A 22374-nucleotide genomic window follows, 5' to 3' on the forward strand; every position below is an offset into this window, starting at 1 on the left:
TATATATATATATATATATATAAATGTAAATGTAAAAATGCTGATTTGTAATTTGTAGCTACTCTGGAAGAAATCCTGCTTTGGCTAACTAGCTGCAGCAGCATGTGACGTTTTTTCACCGCCTTTAAGGTTTTATTACAAATACATGCGACCTGGGCCTTAGTTGTCCGCTGTATGTAGTAGTAATAAAAACAGACACAAGCTTTCTTAAAATGCATAGACTGCCATAAAATAAGGTGCAAAGAACTTGCTCAAAATAAAAGACTCTTATTTACAATGTGCTGTAACTACTACACAATGTGCCAATTCACTTTTTTACAGAGATCCCTTCTGTAGTTGCTGGTGATACAACCCAACACGCATGAGTATGCAACTGCTTTTAACAAACCCTGATTCCAGTCAGTCTGAAGAAAAACAAAAAACAAAAACACACACGCATGAAATATATGCTATATATTGGCATTTCTTGACAAGTTAGTTGTGCCAAACATGTCCTGTCACGAAAAAGAAACCTCACAGCTTTCTTCCCTACAAATATGCATATAATAAATTCAAGCAAACCTTATATCCCTCTTAAAATCTCTGAAGAAATCTTAACAACTATTTAAGAATGTATCATTTCTTAATGCTAGGTCCATGCCCCTATTGTACAATATTGCATTTTATACTAAGATTGCATTCAGAAACTCAGACATAATCATCTGATGTCTGACTGGCTCCAAACAGGAACAATTATAATGAATTTGTGTAGCAAAAAACAAACAAACAAACAAAGAAAAATTAAAATTTGCTGTCTTCTGGTGTTAGTTTTGTTCATAATTATAGTTAAATTTGACTTTTTAAAGTTCAGTTGTGCAGTTCTATAAATAGGCCATAGTTGTTTAAGGATAAACTGCACTTCCTGACATTCTTGTCCCTACTGAGTCTCTGACCACACGCAAATCATCACAAGTCCTCGTCCATCTCAAGGCTGCTCCTGCGACTGCTGGTTTTAGAGGCACCCGGTGACAAAGGAGAAAACAGTGGCTCGCCAATCCTCTCTGGAGACAGAGTGCACCCGTCATCCATAAGTATGTCTCCCAAACCCATATCGGAGTAGAGGGCGGAGGCCGGGGGGTCATCGAGCTCAGCGAAGCTCAGGCTGCCCAGGTCCAGCGGACTACTTATGGTGAGTCCGGCGGGAGAGTCTGAGGAGGGTGGGGACAGGAAGGAGGCAGGCAAAGGTTGTCCAATTGCTGCCGGACCGAGGAGGTTCTGGTTGGAGGCTCCTCCTGTGTTGGGAGCCAGAGACTGGCTGCTCTGTGGAACTGTGGACTGCTGCTGGAGCAGAGAAGGGTCGGAGCTCAGAGCAGAGACGCTGTTGGAGTTTGAGAGTCCGTGAAGCCGTGCCTGCATTTCCAGTTCCTGAAAACAAGAACAGCATGTTTTCTAATCAGATGGCCAGAAATCACTCATGTCATTATTGCATAATCTATTGCACTCCTATACTGCATAGCTCCTTTTATGTTTTTGCATTGAAAAATTCATTCCACGTGTTAAACTTTACACCCAAAAAACTGTCTAAACAAGATGAAACACAGATGGAACAAAGCAAGTCTGAATTTTTGGTTGATCCAAATTTGCAATAAAGAAGAAAAATAAATAGTTGAGAACTAGATAAAGCAAACATAACATTTTGTGGATTTCACCTATTTTGTGCAAACTTTATGTCTGAGTAAACCAACAGGATGAGTGCAGACACTTCACAGACTTACTGTATGTATTACAGTAGTGACGACAGTTACACTGACATTTCTTCAAAGACCTTCTTTGTTTAGAAAAAATATGAGTGAAAAGACAACAACAGAGCAGGGCCAAGGACGTGGAAGTCACTACATTTATGAAGACAAACAGTTCACGCCCTGCTTACATTTCTGTCTACACCTAAACAGCAAAGGTGGACAAATGGCTTTTGATTTTCTTTGACTTTCAAGAAATTATGCACCATTGTTCCCCAGACACATCCATTCAGATCCATTCCTATTTAGACGCATTCTTAGTCTGGATGGCACTACCTTGGCCTCCTGTAACACTCTGAAGAATCGATTATTTTTGACCAAGAATGTTTTCTTTAACAAGAAAATTAAGAAAGCCTTCTTTTCTCTGCCGAGTAAATCGGAGGCATCCTTTTTCGGAGTGATGCTGAAATATTTGTTCATACATAAGCTTCTAAGATGCACTATTCTATTACTTATTATAAGGCTGTTCTAAAAGCTCCCTGAAAAGCCTTCAGAAGATGGAACTCAAGAGAGCATATATGTCCATACTAGATATTTGTTTTTAATGGCTGTAAAATCCACAGTTAGCAAGCCCTCGAAGATCAAGCCATATCATGACCTCACTGCAAACCCACCACATCAACCCAACAAAGCCATGACCGCAATCTGGTCATGGCAGATGTCTGCCCATTGTCAAGTCTGGTTCTGTTAGAGATCTCTTCCTGTTAAAATGGAGCTTTCTCATACAGCCTCATCCGATTGTCAGGATTCTCTCACTAATGTCTTCATCTTACAACAAAACACACTTTGAGATAACCATTCCTGTAAAACAGCGCTACATAAATAAAACCGAACTGAACACTGACCTGGATGCGTAACATTAAGGAGTGGTTGGCTTGCTCCAGCTTCTTCTGCCTCATCTCAACATCCTTGGCTCTCTGCTGCTCCTTCTGCAATTTCCTGATGTAGTCTACAGAAGCCTTGAGAATGGTACCTTTATTCCAGCGCATCTCTCTGTCATTGTTGCGATGTCAGTAAAGACAGGAAAGACAACAGAAGCAGAGGACAAGATCATGATTTATACACCGCATGTGTGGCCCCAAGGCATTAAAATTCAAACAGTGTAACTTCATGTGAGCAGTGGAAAATGAATATCCCACTTACGGGTCTGATGACTTCGGTATCAAAGCGCCCAACTCCTTTATGCGGTCATTGATGTTGAATCGACGCCTCCTCTCAACTGCAACCAACAAAGAGAGGAAGCAAAGGCACACGAGGTTACCTCTAACAATCAGCTGGTATTAAGCAGAAGTGTACGAATAAGTAAATAGGATGTTGTGATTCTGAATCTGCATTGCGGTCTATATTTTTATTGTAATCATATTCAAACAAGAAGTTAAAAAAAATGACCTCAAACAAAGGTTTGACTTACTGAGGTTATGATTGTCTTTCTTCTGCCTTTCTTTCATTATTGCTTTGGCATCTGAATCTGACAGACAAAATGTTAGCGTTCATGTTACGAAAAGCTAAACTGTTTATTAAAAAACAAATAAATAAATGAAACAGGACACGTGTTTATAAAAGGAAGTTACTATACCAGTAATTTCCCTTTTAATTTTTGGAAGATCAGCAGGGCAGGAGTTGCTGACAGTAAGAGTAGGCGCTGCCATTCCCGGGCTATGGTACACATCCAAGAGGTTTCCTGGGAGCTGCACAACAAACAACATGTTCCAATATAGGTCTTAAATAGTGCCTGACTACTCTGAAGCAAATGCTGCTGCTTTCATTTAGAGCAATCGGTTCTGTGAGTTCAAAATAGACTCAAAGCAGGTTTCTGTGGATCAGACAGATGCTATCAAAAAGAAATGGCTGCTACATAATAACAGCAAAGAAAAACCCCACCATTTATATTCTATTGCAAATCAAAGATGAAGACTACCCAGTGCCAATTCAAAAATCAGAAAAAGCCTTTTTACCTCAGTCAGCTGCTTTTTCTTGCCCTCCAAAATCATCACCATAATCCTCATTTTTTGCTTTGCGGTGAAATTTTGGAAACCTGTTTCTTCCCTGCAGATTACTTCTTGACCTGGCCGTGTACTTTTTATGACTTTGTCTCACTTCTCTATGTCTTGTATCCACTGATAGCTTTACCCTGCCCATGAAACACTTCTGTGACGAATGGTAACTGAGTGCTACAAGTGTATATTTGCTCTTACAACTTTCAGAATTCCACACATGAAAGAGACCGCCCATTCACAGAGCGTACTCACTTGGAGCTGTCTGCGTTATTCTGTTACTGCACTATTAAAGAAGAAGCTCTAAACTGGAGAGGAACCTTCAAAAAGGAAGTTCAGGAGAGAACAATAAATGCATAGTTCTTCATACCGTGCTAGGCAGCTGAAGACCTGAGTCTATCAACGTAATGATGTCGTCATTAAAACTGGATTCAAGGCTAATAATGTCATCGATCACATCGTCAATCTAGAAAAACAGACAATGAGACAAACGTGGCAGAAGGTAAATGGTGTGATAGTAATGAATATGTATTTACACTGTATAAAAACAATCCAGGTGGCAACACTAGACATCTGAGCCCAATGTGAGAGCTTTAAAGAGGCGTCATTTGGAAGACAGTGATGCGTGCGTGAGACGTGCTGGCACGGTTATTCTGCCGGTGCAGTATTTAACATCTTATTGTGACGAAAGGCCAACGAGAGTATGACAACAAAGAGCATGCACCCTCACAGTGGGACCTTCAGGCACATTGTTACAGAGCAAACACAAGCTAATTGAGCAAGAAGAGAGCAACATATATTCTACTGAAAAGGTTATGTAATCTGCTGTATCATCAAATGAAACTCGCACACAGGAAATTTAACTACTGGTATCAATGTTGGAATTCCCCTTACTTCTTCCTTGTTGGAGCCGATGTTGAGCAGCGCCATAGGACTATTAGGGGCGCTGCTGGCAGTAGGGGCCACTTCTGGGGCAGAACTGGACTGGGGGGCGGGGGACAGAGACAAGGTCTGAGGAATCGCCTTGTTTCCCAGAGTGGTGGAGAGGTACTGCTTCACCTGCTGCCTCTGTGCCTGCTGGATGTGGTACTTGGTGGGGTTCTCCAAATGGGTCTGCACCTGATCATTCAAACAGCTGTTAGGGGCTGGTGGACTGACACACACACACACACACACACACACACACACACACACACACACACACACACACACACACACACAGTGCTAAAAATTTAAAACAAAACAGGTCGCTCTTACTTTCAGCACCTCCACGGGCACCTGTGCTGGAGGGGGCCGGGCAGCATTAGGTGGCAGAGTGACAGAGATAGCTGGAGTCGAGTTGGTGGCCCGAAGCTGAGAGGCAGATGCCTGTTGTTGCTGAGCAAGAGCCTCGCGTCTCTCCTGCTCCTGGGCTTGTTCCCGCATCAGCTGCTGCCGCAGCAACACACGTGACGACATGGCTGAGACGGATCCAGGGATCTAGGGATGGACCTGTAGGACAGCATGCGATGTTATTACACCACGCATGCGATGTTATTACACCACTCAATCCACAATCAGAATCCTACACTTTAATATTCTGATGAGAATTCCAGATGTCACTGCCAGGTCTAAAATACATTTACATAGAAAATGCTTAGTTTGGTTTGAAATAATCTGAGTAATTAAGTTCCAAAGCCATCAGAAGTTTGTGATATGACCTGTAGAATTCAATACATAATTGTACAACTTAACAAAACTGTTTTCATTAAAAATGTTAACAAATTACTTTAAAATGCCAAACAAATCAACACCATTAGTAAGACTGCAACACCCCCGAAAGCTGTTGGTTTTCAATCAGTCATTTAAATACGTTAAAATACGTTAAGATCTTGAATTAGTAGTGGGACTGTTACTTAGTTACAATGGTACTTATACAAATCTAGTTTCTCTAATCTGCTGCCTTTAAAGCTTCTTCAAGCCCCGACTTCTTTATTCTCATTTTCACTTCCCCTTTTTTTAATATATACCCTCTGTTATGTCCGGGACAGTTGTATCTGTTACTCAGAGACACAGGAGACTCAAATAGATCTTGTTTCAACCATGCTCAGCAGTCCCAATGAGCATTACAAGGTTACTATCGCAACAGAATTATTTACGAATGTGAAGAATTGTGTAACTGTATCTCAGCCCATTTTTGCACAAAGATTTGTACATTTGTTAAGGGCTCTCCAAGTGCATGCTTAAAAGTGTACAGAAAACTGTTGAAGTGCATTTAAAGTATGTGTGTGCATATAAGTGCATATATAAATATTAATGGCTGAAAAGACAAAGTTTGGCCCAAGAACTGGAGACAACTTAAAAAGGCCAACTGGTCTGCTGCTTACATTTCTTTGTTGCACTTCAGCCACAGCAGATCTGCAAATATGTGTATCTGTTTACATCTCCAGCACCTTGTATTAGACCAAGTTGGCACTTATATATATATATTTACATAGATTAATACACCTTTTTTTGCACATCTGAATACTTCAGAATTATTATTTTTTAAACAAATGTAATTAAACATACATGGATTGATATTCTATTACACCACACTCACACAGATATTTTGCAGAAAATTCTGAAACCTTAGTAATTCCATACAAGAGAAGTGATTTCTCAGAAAAGGAAAAACATCAGCTGGGCGTTATGCCAAAAAGTGACCATCTGCCAAAAAATTTCCGATGTTTCTATGCATTTTTTATGTGTCATTTCTTTGTAAGGAGCTTTGAAAGAAAAGTGACTGGACTTCTTTAAATTTCTTGATGTTTCACCTCTCATCCGACAAGCTTCTTCAGTTCCAAGAGCAACTGGTGGAAAGTCCCAGATTTTTAAACCCTATTGGGAGTGTCCCAAGAGTGTTGTTAACCCACAATTGATCATGATGTCTATGCTTATATTAGTGAAATTACTGTAAACATGAGTGTTGGAGTGGGTGTATATATAAAAAAAGAAATTACCTCTTTTGCAAGTTACTTTATGAATTTGGCCACTTAAAATATGTTTGCAGAAACAGACACTTATTCTGATGAAAATTAACAGAAATATTAAGTAAGTAAAGTTCTATTTATATAGCACCTTTCTAGATAAAAGATCACAAAGTGCTTCAAACAGGGATGACAAAGTATAAAACAAAAACAGACAAAAATTAACAAAATGTCATTCTAAAAAAAAAATTTAATTAAAAAATGTTATGTTATATTGTTGCTTTTTTGATACCCTCTGGCCCAGATCACTCTTTAAAAAGATATTTTTTAATGGCAGTGAGAGTGTTTAGCTAGATAGATAAATTATATATAAAAATCACTTTGTCAAAAACGGATTGGATTGCAGCTTCTACCTGGTGATGGGGATGTTGTTTGTGGCTCAAAGTTAAGAATATATCTCATATATATTAACATAAATATATATATAACATATGTTTCATAGATTATAGGCCAACATGTCATTTACAGCAGTTTAAATACGGGCATTTTTCGGCAAATGCAGGTGTTGTGCCAAAAAGTGATTGTCTACCAAAAACTGATTTCCGGTATTTGCCAAAAATTGATTGCTCGTATTTAAACTGCTATAAGTAACTTGTTGGGCTATAATATATGAAACATATGTCAAATGCATCCCTCATGGATGACATAAAGTCATCTTGAGCCACAAACAACATTCGTGTAACAAGGTAGAAGCCACGATCAGTTTTTTGGCAGTGACTTTTATATAATCTTTATTTTTGCAGTTAAAAACAATCTCATTAACATTAAAAATGTCTTTTGTAAGAGTAAGTTGGCCAAGAGGACAGCAGAAATGGCAGCAAATATTACAATAGTTCTGTAAAAATATTTTAAGTAGGGATAAAGGACCGGATTGGTTATAATGTAAGTACAATAACACAGAGTTGTGAAGATACTTGAAAAACTGATAATTTTTTAATTCTATATATAACCCCTTTGTAAACCCTGTTCACCGAAGTCTATTTACGAACATACGTAAAGATATTACACATAAAAAAAAATACACGGAAACATTGGAAATCAGTTTTTGGCAGACAATCACTTTTAGGCAGACGAACACCAAAGGGAGTTGGTGTCACTTTAAGCCATTGAACTGTAACAGTTCGACAGTTTTTATCTTGTCTGCGTGTCATTACTCACTGACAAGATAAAAACACCACAGATGGGGAAAAAAATACCCGTGATCATCCTTTGTCTATTTTCTGCGAGCGTAGTGATTAGTTTAAGATTGCATTGTTGCTTGAAGTGTGTCGATAATTTGGTCGAGGCAGACTGAGTACAGACCCCGCCTACTCGCCGCACGGCAGGCGTACTTTTGTACTGTTTAGTTTGTACTGCTGCTCATTCCTGTGCAATATCCCATCTGCCCGCCCCCCACATTAAGATTTTCTTTATTTAATCACTAGTGTGTACATACATTTATATATATATATATTTAGTCAGTTAACTGAAAATATTTTTCTTTTACTGCATCTTTTTAATATTTTGCTCTTACTATTTTTCTATTTATTTTTTATTATTTTATTTTATTTTTTTCTACTGTACCATTCTGCTGAGTGACTGTCTTCTGCTCGTCAAATACATTTCATTGCGATGTTGACCCTGTGCTAACTTGCATATGACAAATACAACTGAAAACTGAAACTGAAATAGTGGTCGCCTACCTTCTTAACAGAGATTCCCCCCTGACAACATAAAAGATCCAATTCAGTTTTAACAACATCATTTAAATGGGTTAACTCTGGAACCATTTAGACAGACAGTTGGGAGGTTGCTGTTTACTTTACACATTTTTCGTAATTTCTATTTTTGGCAAGCTAGGTTCTATCGTCATGAATTGGCGGTGTTCGTTTGACAGCTCAGTGCTGCTAACGGGCCCAGATCAACGTTATGTGAGGACAAGCAATTCAAGCTAGAATTTCCATCGTATACTATTTACTTTGAAGCTATCCAGTGATAGTCCACTTGTTAGAAGGTTGCTATTTTAGCTGAAGGCAGTGCTATTTCAGTACTCGTACGACCCCTCGACGGCCAAGTAAAAATAGGAAGTTGAATCTGAGCTAGCTAGCCCTCATTGCGACAAGCTAACGCTACACAGCTACATACCTTATTTCAGATTAAAGATACGTACTATCTGATTAGTGTAAGAGGAGTTACAGCCACACATCCACTGAGTCCTTCGCTTTCTTTGCCATTTCTTCAGATCCGTGAAAACTAACTTGATAGTCACTAGCCTCCGCTCTACCGTTGTTTACCTCAGGCCGACGGCCTTACGTCATCTTACGCAACTTACCCGGAACTTGTTAATTTTAAAGTTGTATTTTCAAAACGATATCTTGAATAAAGTGTCCTCTTATAGTATTGAAGTGCTGCTATAATTCATAAATGTGACACATTTTAATATATGTTAGTCTGTAACAATAGTTACGCAGAGGTTAGCTATTCAAAAAAGTAAAGAAGTAATTCTTAGTATAAGTATTACATCAATAATATTACAACTATTCAAATCGCAATATTTATAATACCCGGTGTCTGAACAGGAATATAATCTACCAGGGACGACGTAAAAAAACAAAAAAAAAACAAACAAAGAAAAAAAAGAAAAAAAAAAAACTTAGTTTCAAAGAAAGTATTAAGGGCCTCAGAAACAATTTTTCTCAGGTTCACTGCTGCACATGTTTAACCCAACAACAATAATAGCCATGTCAAAGAAAGACAAACCACCAAAATGGATTCATTAAATTCATCATTTTATTTTGGTAATATTTTAGTCTGAAAATGAGAAGTCCATTGCAGATGTCAATGTGTCCGAGAGTTTGGTGGCAAGTTTGTCTGCAGAGCAAAGAAAAAGAACCCATAAAGCATTAGGGCAAAATCTAGATCATTTCTATAATAAATTTTAAAAACAAAAATGCTAAAAGTGTCACAAATCACATACAAGCAACCTTTTGGACAAAAACTGAGGAGCTGGTTGATACCACGACTTTCTGTGCTGACAAAACTGCTAGCAGCAGAGGTTTCTTTTCCAAATACATCAATAATTTTATCTCTGTATAGCGACATTTTTGTGAGGAAACCCAACTCGCTTGATAGATTTGTTCTGATCTTAGCTCAGGATGTCTTTCTACTTTTTACTTACAATGGTTTATGAAAGAAAGTTGCTAATATCAAAACAAACACAATAATTTAATTAAGTGAAATGCATACTTCTTTGAATTGTGATCATGACTGACTTGGCTAATGAAGAAAAGCTGTGAGCTGGTTTCTTATCATATTTTTGATCACTGTTTAGCTGTCCTGTGAGGCACGGTCCAATCAATTTTACTGCTTTTATCTGAGTCTGTGCAGAGTATTACGGTGCACTCGATAAGTTATCAGTTAAAATCATCAATAAACAATGCTGAAACAGTGCCAGAGGACGCAACACAGACCCATGAATCATTACTTCCACAGTGTTTTAAAAAGGATGTGAATTATATTAGTGAATTGAATGTAGTCAACTGGATTTATGGAGCAGTTGTAAAATATCTAAAATGTGAGTATTAGTATTACACTGAGATGAATAATTGCACAAACCAGCTCTTTTCTGTAGCTTCTTCCTCTTCTTGCCCGCAGCCAGGAGTGCCTGACCCTGCAGCAGCGGGTCCACGTTCAAGATATTCTTTAAATCCGGAGCCTTGGATGCAGCATCCGTTGCAGGTACCTCTGTCTTTTTCTGTGATTTTATTTCCACTGTCATTGGTCCAAACTGTTTTGAATGGAACAAAATAGCAGAAATAAAACGTGAGATGAATAACAGCATTCACAGTCATCATATTCTATAATTCACCCACAATTTAAGGCTACTGCTGCTTCTCACCTCTGGATCCTGATCATCCTCCATAGATTCAGTTTCCTCTTTCGAGGATGATGCTTCCACTGATCCTCCTTCCAAGCCCAGATCACAGTGCAACTCGCCCTGGCCTCCCTGTGTCATCCCAGTGGTTTCCATGCAGAATCCCATTTGAATGTCAGGACAAGACGACTCTGGACACAGAGGAAAGCACAAACCATTTAGTCTAAAGTTATCTGAACAGGTTTACATGATCAAATCATGTGGTTTTATATTATCATCATGTTCCATTTAATTTGCCTGACTGTGATACTGTTAATTATAACTTGCTTACCTGCAAGAACCTCCTGATTTCCCTTTTCCAGCTCGTCCCAGTCAAAGGCTTTTCCCATTTCTGTAACGATCTCAGCACTGACGTGTGTAGGAAGAGTGTGTGTCTCTGGAGGGTGTGTGAAGTAGCTAATCCTTCCCCTAAGAAACATAACTTCGTGAATTTAACAGTGCTTAAACTGAGCCGTTGCTTCAATATCATTTCTAAAACTTAAAAAAGCTATACCAACCCGGTCCAGTCCATTAGTACACTCTTGGCTGCCTTGTCAGTGTCCGGCAGCCCCCCCTTCCTCAGTTTGCCTTGCCGACGGGCGAGCAATGCCAAGAACTCCAGAGCTGTATGAAAGTCTGGGACACTGTAGTGCTCCATGATCTGTGTTTCCAAAGAAAAAAAACCCCAAAGCCATTGTTTGAACTACTTATTATTCAGTGCTCAGTACAGTTGCAGTGTTATCATTCAGTACAGTTGCTGAAGAGGTAGCATGACCTACTTGTGCCTTGTTGCACCTTCTGAGGATGGCTTCCACGGGTGGAAGGGGATCAACAAGCTGTTCGATTTTAACACAGTTGCGAAGAATCATTGCGGCGTCTGTCGTTGATGTTGCCATGACAATACCGGGACAGTCCAGAAGCTTTATGTGTTTGTCCAAATGTACCTCCTGAAGACACCTGAAATCCAGAAAACCCATCAAGAACACCATGGCAGGATTAATATGCACATCATAATTGTGTCTTGTTAGACGAACATATAAAGTTGGCACAGTTGCCAAGTATGCCCTCACTACACTGAGGTTGCATCCCTGTGTGTGTGTGTGTGTGTGTGTGTGTGTGTGTGTGTGTGTGTGTGTGTGTGTGTGTGTGTGTAAAAACGGAATTATTTTTTTATTTTTATAGCTGAGATGATGAAGTTGAATGATGGAACATTAATTAATTACCATAATGCAACTTGTTTTTCACAAGTACCTACTTCACAAATGTGAACATTAATTAGCTTTCCTAAGCTGTAATAATAAAAACTCTAAATCTGGGCAGGGGCTGTGACTCATGTTCACTCACTTTTCAGGAAACAAAGCAAGACTTAAAGCAAGTTGTCAAATTTGTGCAAGTGTTTTGATCCCCACCCCCCAAAAAAGTTAAAAAATAAAAAAAAAAAAGCACAAAAATGCTGATGTACCAAAAATTACGTGAAACTCACAATAATAGATGTATTAACTTAATATTTTAAAAAAAATGTCAGAAAGTTCAATAAACATTCCAGTATCAAAAAGTTTCAAACATTCTAATTTTCTGGAAATCATTTCACGCTTCAGGGTCACAGAGTAAATCTAGAAAACAAGTGTAGGCATGCAGGTTGAGCATGTTAATGTGTACTTACTTGGTGACACCTGGTGTGGCTCCAACATTACATGCTCGTGCTCGTTTCAGACTGTTGATCAAACTACTCTTTCCAACATTAGGAAAACCTGCAAAACATTAATGGAACGAAAAAAAAATCCTATTTACTCGAAAGAAGAAAACCTGGTACAAAAACAGCAGTGTGTAACCTTTGATTCAATCTGGCCTCGAAGACATTTTGTGTAGACAGATTGTCTGTAGCCAGCTTATTGGTGCTCTCAGAATTTCAGGGCACGGCACTTACCTACAACACCTACAGTGATGGCTGTCTTTATATCCAGGTTGCGGCAATAGTTGCCCAGTAGCTTCATCAAGCAGTCTGCTCCAATACAAGCACTGGTGCTGAGAAGCTCTGTGGTGGCTTGTGTCACTGGAACGTTGCTGCGTTTCTTCCCATTGCAGGAGACATAATGTGCAGAGTTCATGCCGGAGTCACATTTAAAAACAAAGTACAGCCTGGATTTAATCTTTATTTCTAGATAATTAGAGCATAACTGCTTCACTACTCACCAAGTTCTTAGTCTGCTGCTGAGTAGATGCTTTAAAAGCCACAGTGGGGAACTCATTTCTAAGATACTTTATCCACTTTTCCACTATTTCTTTTGACACCAAATCTGGAACCAAAGTAAAGCCATTTACTATTTTAATAAACAAATGAGATGTGTACAATGTTAGTGGCCTTCTTACCAATTTTATTGAGGACTAAAACTATCTTCTTGTTCGTTCCACTCTGAATGACCGCCTGTTCCACCTGAGGACATCTGCAGCCAAGAGGGTCACGCGCGTCCAGTACCTCCAGAATCACATCAGAGGCCTCCACAACCTTAAAAAGCAGCATGTCAAATAACGCTCATGTCAACTCCTCTCTCATCCATCATGTTTCTAATAGCCCTTTTTGACTAGTACCTACTTGGCTTGACTCAAGTTCAGTCATTTTCCATAACAAGCAGGTACCAGCTAATGTGCACGTGGTCATTTTAGCAACATGGAGTGAAAGTCCCATGACATCATTTGTATGTGACACAAACACCACAACAAAGGAGGACGTGAAGCCGATGGTAAAACTCCTGCTTGGTGTATGTCGTTTTGCCAGTCCCTGGGATCACAGTGTTGTTTTTTGCGTAACCAATTCCCTCATTTTCGAGTTCGAAAACTGACAGCATTGATTTTTGTGAAAGAGACTATTTCATGACTCTTCGAGTGATGTCTCTGACTAGCCAATTAGTGGCATGCAGTCTGTTGATGTCACATTTTCGAATCACCTCAGATTGCTTGGAAGCCAGGTCGAGAACCCAGCTACTACTGCTGAAGTACCTAGTACTACCACCTAATGGAAAACCCTAAAAACCGAGCTGAGTCGAGCCAAGCCGACCAGAGTATGTACTAGAGGAAACAGGCTATAAGATACTGAATGATACAGAGTGATTTTAAAGAATGTCAAAATTTCATTTAGTCTAAAATAAGAAGATTAATTCTTGTTGTGGTCCATATACAGACCAGTGTGCAGTGCAATTACATACCTTTTTAAATTCTCTGTAATATGCTTTCCTTGAATTCTCATTTTCAAAGTTGACATGCTTTTCTAAACTCTGCATCGCTGTCTCCTGTGAGGACAAAGAAGAACATGGTAATGACCACAGCAGCAAACTGTAAAGTATGCAGTTAAAGTATCGTGCTTACCCTCTGCTCAAACTCCCTTTGTCGCTGAAGGATGTCATTCTGGAAGGTTTGCAAATTTCTCCTCTTCATAAGCTCTCGTTCTCGAGACAATTTCTGCTTCTCCTGAAGGTCCTGAAGCTAATGTAGTAAGATGTGACATAAGAGAGAGATTCACCAATTTGCCATCAAATCTGGTACAGCCAAGACTTTCAAAGGACATACCCTTTGTTTCCTGATTTCTTCTGGGTTTCTGCTGTCCTTGACAGTCTGAGCAGGGGACTGTTCTGTATTTCTCCGCCCCGAAGCATCCCCCTTTCTTCCATCTTTAGCCTGTAGGATAAACACACAGGGAGTTGTAATATATTTTAGCTCATCAGCACAGCACTTGAAAGCAAAAGCATTCATTTTACTGGCTTGTTTACATTGAATGATAAATGCAGCCAACCATGGTAAAGATACAAATCACTACCACTGATAAGCTCAAATACAATATACTCTATGCACAGTGTACATTTGACTTTTATTACCATATAGTCCAGTTGTTTTTGGCTATCCCGCATCTATTTATTCCTGCTCTATTCATTTTTCCGCTGTAAACCTGCTACTGTGACTTTCCCAACCGAGGGACTAATGAAAGTGTCATAGATCTCCCAGTGGTGCCTACAATGTTTTTGCTTGTCTTGGCGTCACAATGAAATGTTTCCTAAATGTTTGGTGAAAACATGAAAAACGTTTAAAGTGTGACACCGACTACATACGGCTTCTCAGCGCCAGTTCAGTACCAACCGAACTATTACTGACTGCTCCGGCAGCACTAAAAGTTAGCGACAGATAACATTAGCTTTGTAGCACTCACCTTAAACTTCGCACTGAACCCGAGTCGTTTGGCTCGTTTCTGTTCTGTTAAATGCAAAAAATACAAAACGAAGACGTTTAAATGTCATTTCACGCATTCAGTGAGTCAATACTTTCAGCTATAAACTGATGGATACCTACTAGCTTTAGACATAACTTCACCCTAGCCTTGCTCTTCTCAGACTTCACGTGTACTGCTTCCCAAAGAGGTGGACATGCGCACACGATGACGTCAACAACAACATCCGGTTAAATGTCGAAATAAAAGCTTAGAAAAATAAACGTATTTAAGTTGTAACTGACTTATGTAGATGTGTGAATATGGATGTGTATGTATGCATATGTATATGCATACATATGTATATATATGTGTGTGTATGTATGTATGTTTACTTTCAGTTACTGTCGATTTCATTGTGGTGTATAGGAGATGTGACTCTGTTCTGATTGATTTAATATGTCGCTTGTCTCTTTGAGATTGTCATTGTTATTGTTCTAAATAAAGTTCATATTAAAAACAAAAAGTTGTAACTGACAGCGTAGATAGAGAATTTAAGTGCTTGCGTTTTAATATTATTATTGTAATATGTTGTAATTACCATTATAATGCACAACTTATAACAGAAACTGTTTTGGGCTAACCAAGAAATAACAAAAAGGCACTTTTGAGACAGGGGCTAGTTCTAAGCATTTTAACTCATGAATATGTTTTGGACAGCATCGTTTTTCTCATTCGGTTTTTTGATTCTAACGTAATTCCAAAGTCATTACAATGCATAGAACAGGAACCAGGAGACAGCTCAAACAGTGGCCTAGCATAACTTTGAGGTTATGCAACATTTCACGCAAATGCATCTGGTAAAGAGTCTTCACTGAAATGGCTCTGGCACCAATGTAATGAATTTATGCATAAGTTCATTGCGGAAGATTTGTAGTCACATATCTGTCTGCTTTCCAGGTGTTTGGTGGTTAATCTAAGCTTTACATCACTTTCACTTTTCCACGCTGCAAGCTCATTGTGGCATCACTGGTCTAGTCAGCCTACTTTAAGCCAACCAGCCTCCACTCTGCGTACTTTAAATATCACTGCTCATCAGTCAGTCTCCCTTGCAGACGCCTTCGTGCACCCCACCTCCTCCCCATCTCCACCTCCCCCTTGATTCTCAGGCTCAATTCAAGCCTCCATCTCCATCTCTACCAACAGTGTCTAGACTCCGGGGGTCTTGCCCTAATCCCTGTCATTCCATTTGTGCTTTTTTGGGCCATCAGAGTCTAATCGGCAAATACCTTTATCGAATTCTGTATATCAATAAGTTATGTTTAGTTCCTTCTAACGATCTCTCCTTATTGAGATGCAATGTGGCTTTATTTTGAACATGTTAAAATAATACAACAACAAAAACAAGAAGCCCAAACAAACAAACAAAACATAAGAAAAGATGTTTAATAAAAAGTCGTTATAATAAATGAACACTGCAATTCTTAAACCATGTGGAGAAAACAGAGAAATGTAAAAGATTGTGATTTTTTTCTATTTATGAACAGCAAACACTACCAGAATGTTATTATAGCTGATAAAGACATTATTTTTACTTCTATTATAGCTAATAATGATATTTTCAAGTTATCAAAACAAACTCTTGCAATCTTAACCCCCCTGATTTCAAAGAGGACGACTATTGAAGCTGAGAAAGGTGGCGCATGCAAAGAACTCTGAGTTCGCAATCTGTCTTTAAAAAATAAATAAATAAATAAATAAATAAAATAAAAGCATTATCAGTGGCAGTCCATCCATAATCATATTTAATAAAAAGACTTGCATGATTAAATGCATGTTATCATTGCAGCCTACGGCGTGCACCCTGCCTCTCACCCACCTGGGACAGTCTCCAGCCTCAGCATGACCCTGAATTGAATCAGTGGAGTAGAGAGTAGTGGTACGTGAAACATGTTAATATTAACCTTGTTTTATATGCAAAGTATAAGTGAAAATTACCATTAAATTCTGAATACGGTTTTGTTAAAGAAAGGAAGAGTAATTTTAATTAAAACATTAGCATGTTAAATGAAAACAGTTAAGTTCACTCTTGATTTAAACTAGCAGTTTGGGAGCATCAACAATATTTTTTTTAAAAAAGAAAAAAAAAACGTAGTCCACTGTGTCATGTTTTGTAAGCTCTCGAGAACATTGTAGTCTTATTCTCCTGACAACAGAATGTGAGGCTTTAAGGTGTACACCTGAAGATTAACAATGTTATAAGCCATTTTTAAACCTGAACTAATCACAGTCAGACATTGTATTACTTTAGTAATACTTTATTACTTCTTTTCCAATGCAGAATATTTGCCAATGCCTTTCTTTGTGAAGTTGCTCTACTTTTTAATGAGGTTGGCTGTTGCAATTCAAACTGTTCAGTAAGTAGTTCCTAATTTCCTTTACTCTCATTTCTGGTTATAAATCGGTTATTTACTTTTTTTTACTCAGTTAGTGTTGCCTGTACTGCTGAGTCATGCTTTAAAGGGACTAAAAATGTACCAACTGTATCAACTCCTGGCAATACTGTCCTATGTTGGCAATTATTTTAATAAACATGAGAGAGGAAGACACCCTACAATGAGTTGAAACACAAAATTGTTATTTATTCCTGCATATATGATTTCTGTCATCCATGCTGTGTCATTTTGTATGACCCTCACGATTTCCTGTCGTCACCCACTGTTGGTGGCAGTCCCATTCTCCCAACATCTGTAGCATTAAAGGGTACAGTCCTGTGCCAGACTTTGGATCAGGTGTTTAATATAGTATAACATGTTAAATGCCACATTTGTATTTGTTTTAGCATGTTCAGATTTTACCCAAGGCATCAGAGGACACTGTTGCTCTTGCAGCTGTTTCTTGATGTTCTGGTAGTGTGAGTGCCGTGATAATGAAGGTGACAATTTCTCACATCCTCACAAATCAGATTAGCAGGAACGCCTCACGTTGGCGTCTGATGTCTGACCTGTTTACTCCGTAACCCTTCACGTCTGGCAAGTTTGCTCTGGAACCTTTTAATCTCTCCGGATTGACAGTTCGCTTGAGGGAAGGGGTGAGATTTACCAAAGCTGGCATAATGGTTTAATCAGTGCACTCCTCTAGTCCACTTGACTCACAGGTCAACATTAGTTAAGAACTCCATGTAGGAGAGGAGGAGGTGAAAGGCTCCTGGATGACTCTAAAGATGTTAACTTTTCCACTTTTTGTTTTTAATGTGAATGTAGACAAGCTGTTAGTGTGAACTTCCTTAACTAGGTGAGCAAAATGTGATTTTGTTCTGCATCTGTGTACCAAATATTACTCTCTTGTGAATAGCTTCATCTTAATGTCACATCTAGTATTTATTTTCATCAGATTTGTGTGCACGTGTAATTGACAGATATTGAAAACCTTTTTTTTTCTTGGTATAAACGTTTTCAGGCATAGTCACGCAAATGTTTAACTTTACATGGGCGTGTAAGAAGGAAATCTGACACTAGCTCACTGCTATACATTTAGAATTATTTGATCCTCAGTTATTTATTTAGCTTCATTTTCTGAGTTCTAACATTATGATGAATAACCTTTGATTCCAGTAAATCTCTTACAAATTTAAGAATTAGCCTTGCTGCTGTTTCATTAACATTTTTTAAGAACCATTAATTTGGAGCTGTAACACATATATATAGTATGTGATTAAGTTTTGTTTGGTTCTTCTTCTTCCAGCGACAGTTGAAGAAAACCAACAACCAATCCTCAAAAAGTTGGCCATTCTGCTAAAGATAAGAGGAGTGGTTTCCCGTTTTTGAGTGAAGTTACATCCCAGGTGGAAAATAAAAATGAGGAAATCTTCGACTCCCTGATTCAGTCAAGTGCTTTTGGCAGTGTATAGTAAATGTGAAGGTTTGTGCTACAGCATTTCAAGACACAAATGTTTGTAAGGTCTCCTGCTTAATACCAAATAACACCAGTGAAAATAGCAATAGTGGTCAAACAATTGCTACACTAGTAGTTATAAAATACACCAGCACTACAGCTTGAAATATGCTTGATATTTTTATTTACATTTGAAAAAAGACAAGTAATATGATGATTCATTTTCTTTATGTGTATTTTTTTTCTTTTTTATTTGCCAGAGAAAGCTATATTTACTAAAAAAGAAAGAAAAAAGGAAACAATAAATATTTACTGTACAAATCAAAACATTTATCTTTTTTTTCCCAAAATGGAGAACATGGATATTTATGCGGGAGCCACAGAGGAGACCTCTGTCTTTGATGTGGAGACTTCAGAGCCATCGTCCACTTGTTTGCCAAAGAGCTGCATGATGCATGTGCGGAACTGATTGGGAAGGAATGAAATAAAAGCATGTTAAAAACTAAAACAGATTTGACAGGGTAAATTTACCTTTGTGTTAATATTGAGCCCACCTGTCTGTTCATGAAGACATAGATGATTGGGTTGTAGATAGTAGCGCTCTTGGCAAAGTATGCAGGCATAGCAGCAGCCAGAGGGTGGAAGGCATATCCAGGGTTGGCTGCGGCAAAGCAGGCAAAGAAGGTGTAAGGTCCCCAGCAGACACAATAAGCCACGATCATGACAACGACCATCCTGGAGACTTCCCTCTCAGCCTTCTGGGTTGACTCTGACTCCTTCTGCTGCATGGCAACCTGTGGTTGAAAAATCAAGAATGTGAGATCAAATCTTCTATTCTCACATCTCTGAACTGAAAATTATAAAAATCAAATTAAAGTAGCATACAGCACGGATGGCCATCCACACAGCAAGGTAGCACAGGATGATGATAGCCAGGGGGAAGATACAGCAAGTAAGCATGAGAACAATCATGTAGGACTGTACTCCAGGGTCTTCACTTCCACTGAACACATCAGGTCCACAGGAAGTCTTCAGTCCATGAGGCCAGTACCTAAAGCAAGAAAATGTTTAGTCTCTAGTTTATATTTAAAAGCCTTTGTATGCATTTGTGACATTAAAAGAAGCAGCAGAGTAGTTTACCTGCTCCATCCAAATATGGGAGGAGCACACCAAACTGCAGCCCAGACCCAGGAGAAGACAATTCCAGCTGTGGCCCATTTGGCATCAAATTTGACATTTCCAAAGGGTTTGCACACAACTATCCATCTTTCCCAGGAGATGATTGTCAGGGACCAAAGAGCAGCAATACCTGTGTAAAGAAGCAGGATACTCAGTAAGTTTATTTAGCCTGCAGCCTTACATTTGACATAATCCTGTCTTCAAATACTTTTACATTTAATATAAAAATAAAAAAAATAAATAACAAAACGGTGGCCACTTACCACAAACTGAGACAACATAGCCCTCAAAGATACACATTGGGTGTCCTAGAATGAAGTAGCCAAAAAATTGGTTGCATACACTGATGGTGCTGGCAAAAACAGTCTCTCCCAGATCAGCAATGGCTAGATTGACCAAGATCCAGTTTAGAGGGTGACGCAGTTTCTTAAACTTCATTGTGGCCACTAAGACGAGACCGTTGGTGAAGACTGATAAGACCACCACGACAAACATCCAGAGTGTTGCAAGATTGTAAATCCATCGAGGTGCGATGTGGTAATTGGGACCCTCAAAGGGATCTAAAAAAAAAAAGAAAAAAAGAAAAAACAATTTGGCATCTCATGTTTTTGCACAACCTCTCTCCATTGCACTAACTGTGGTTCTAACAGTTTGTGTGTCTTTTCAAATGCCTTAGGCAGCAGATTCAAGTCCGTGGTTCGACCCCCTTTGTGTGGGAGATTTTCTTGGAGAAAGAGCCTGTACCCAAGTTGCTGCTGATGGCAGACCTTGCATGGCAGCTCAACAAGTGAGAGTACTTGTACTTGTACGTGTACTTGTACTTGTGAAAAGATCACTAACAGAATCACTAACAGCACCACAGCACTACTTATGTGCTGTTATCATTCACCATTTTGACATACAACAGTCCAAACTACTTCATTAGATTTGAATCAGATTACAGTTAAAATAAGTATCTTTATATGAAAAGAGCCTCTGGGTGTTTTTTTTTTTTTTTTTAAACAGCCCAGATCTTTGTTACCAAACTGAATGCATAAAAAGGATTGTTACCAATAAGATGTAACAATACTATAATAAGAATGCCACCAAACACTGGTCGAAAACAGTTTTCAGTTACTCTTAAAAATGCACACCCAACTGTATACAGCATCATTAGTAGACATTATTGTTTCAAGACTAAAAGACTGATTTTGAATCCAGCTCTAGCAAGTCAAATAACAATCTTTTCTTTTGTTATTTTGTTACAAGCTCCTATGCCGGTCAATTCATGAGAGAATAATACTGTGGTACCGTACCTCTGGTGTTATTGCTGTTTGTGTAAGCGAAGGCTGATCCCCTGGTTGAATCTTCATGATACCGCCTTGCAGCAAAACTTTGTTTTCCCCACTCTTCTGCCATTCTGTTCTTAGAAGGAGGTCCTGAGCTGTTAGCCTTTCTTGTCACTTGCTACCTCCTTGGCTGCTTGGTGCTACAGATCTGACTTTTGCTTTTATACCTATGCTTCACAAACCCATGATTGGATTAGGTCACAATCAAATTATAGCTGTGATGTGCCTATTGGCAGTGCAGCACAGTGGCAAAGCAATAACCCTGAACTGTAATTAAAACAATCAACTAATGAGGTTAAGACAAAATGCTAGAATAATCTTGTTTGAAAGTGGATTTCCGTCCACTGACTTCAGATAAGGATTAGTTTCAAGATCTTTGACCAACAAATAAATGCCAGTTTTGTGTCCTAATTTTTCCACACTGAGTTCTCTAGTGGCTCATTTGGTTTATAACCATGTAGAAATGAAAAGTAGAAACATAAAGTGCATATATCTCTCAAATCACCATTAAACCTATAAAGAAAATGTTTACTTTCTTATACTTTTGAATACAGAGAGGTGTCAAATCCAGACACTTTGCAATATTTAATATTTATGCTACTGTGATCCTAACAGGTATATGTGTCAGCCCTGATTTGCATAGCACTCTCAAAGCAGCTTTAGTGAAGAAGTGGAGATCCGCGGTCCTATAATAGTGCAGGTTTCAGTTGTTGACCTGTGAGGGAAGTAAGACACATTTAATCCCTCCGGATAGAGGGTTCATCGGATTCTTTGACAGTCCTTTGACCCTGCAACACACGTCATAGCCCTTATGGCAAGTGGCAAGCAAAGGGAGGAACACTTTTTGTACTTATGAGCAGTATGAGCAAGCCTCATGAAACTGGTTGTTTGAATGATTGTCTTTAGGCTAATAAGTAACTTAAACAATAAACAAATTAAATGATAAAATTTAGAACTAGCTCATTCAAGATGAGTCACTTCATGATGGATCTGTGAGGGTGGCTATTGAAGACTTCATTTGGTTATGGGAAAGCCTGATAATTGAAAAGCTGGTAGTAATTTTATGGTACAAGACTGCGTGAGAGTGTTTTTAAATCTTTTCATGA

The 22374-nt window shown here is 38.7% G+C and overlaps 3 protein-coding genes across 4 annotated transcripts; all 3 read right to left on the minus strand.

Moving 5' to 3' along the window:
• Nucleotides 1–30: 30 nt before the first annotated feature.
• On the minus strand, nucleotides 31–9077 carry tfe3b (transcription factor binding to IGHM enhancer 3b). 2 transcript variants are annotated; one of them, XM_005746368.1, is made up of 9 exons: nucleotides 8930–9077; nucleotides 5030–5263; nucleotides 4667–4891; nucleotides 4143–4238; nucleotides 3355–3466; nucleotides 3190–3246; nucleotides 2922–2997; nucleotides 2624–2771; nucleotides 31–1404 (listed from the first exon to the last, which is right to left on the minus strand). In XM_005746368.1, the coding sequence occupies exons 2-9, from the start codon at nucleotides 5228–5230 to the stop codon at nucleotides 946–948; spliced, it is 1374 nt and encodes a 457-aa protein (XP_005746425.1). In that variant the 5' UTR covers nucleotides 5231–5263; nucleotides 8930–9077; the 3' UTR covers nucleotides 31–945. The 2 variants fall into 2 exon arrangements, with proteins under 2 accessions (XP_005746425.1, XP_013769678.1); XM_013914224.1 differs by having other exon boundaries at nucleotides 8905–9077.
• A 452-nt stretch (nucleotides 9078–9529) lies between these two features.
• gnl3l (G protein nucleolar 3 like) lies at nucleotides 9530–15100 on the minus strand. Its single transcript, XM_005746369.1, has 15 exons — nucleotides 15011–15100; nucleotides 14871–14914; nucleotides 14237–14344; nucleotides 14036–14152; nucleotides 13876–13959; nucleotides 13043–13178; nucleotides 12866–12969; nucleotides 12600–12744; nucleotides 12336–12423; nucleotides 11452–11629; nucleotides 11191–11333; nucleotides 10965–11101; nucleotides 10658–10824; nucleotides 10375–10546; nucleotides 9530–9630 (listed from the first exon to the last, which is right to left on the minus strand). The coding sequence occupies exons 1-15, from the start codon at nucleotides 15021–15023 to the stop codon at nucleotides 9566–9568; spliced, it is 1701 nt and encodes a 566-aa protein (XP_005746426.1). The 5' UTR covers nucleotides 15024–15100; the 3' UTR covers nucleotides 9530–9565.
• A 3964-nt stretch (nucleotides 15101–19064) lies between these two features.
• On the minus strand, nucleotides 19065–21416 carry LOC102205372 (red-sensitive opsin). Its single transcript, XM_005746370.2, has 6 exons — nucleotides 21236–21416; nucleotides 20204–20500; nucleotides 19902–20070; nucleotides 19647–19812; nucleotides 19316–19555; nucleotides 19065–19226 (listed from the first exon to the last, which is right to left on the minus strand). Exons 1-6 carry the CDS (start codon nucleotides 21336–21338, stop codon nucleotides 19128–19130), a joined length of 1074 nt encoding a protein of 357 aa, XP_005746427.1. The 5' UTR covers nucleotides 21339–21416; the 3' UTR covers nucleotides 19065–19127.
• Between the last annotated feature and the right edge of the window lie 958 nt (nucleotides 21417–22374).

This window comes from Pundamilia nyererei, unplaced genomic scaffold (assembly GCF_000239375.1).
Source record: "Pundamilia nyererei isolate P.nyererei 1_Seehausen unplaced genomic scaffold, PunNye1.0 scaffold00178, whole genome shotgun sequence".
Taxonomy (NCBI): domain Eukaryota; kingdom Metazoa; phylum Chordata; class Actinopteri; order Cichliformes; family Cichlidae; genus Pundamilia; species Pundamilia nyererei.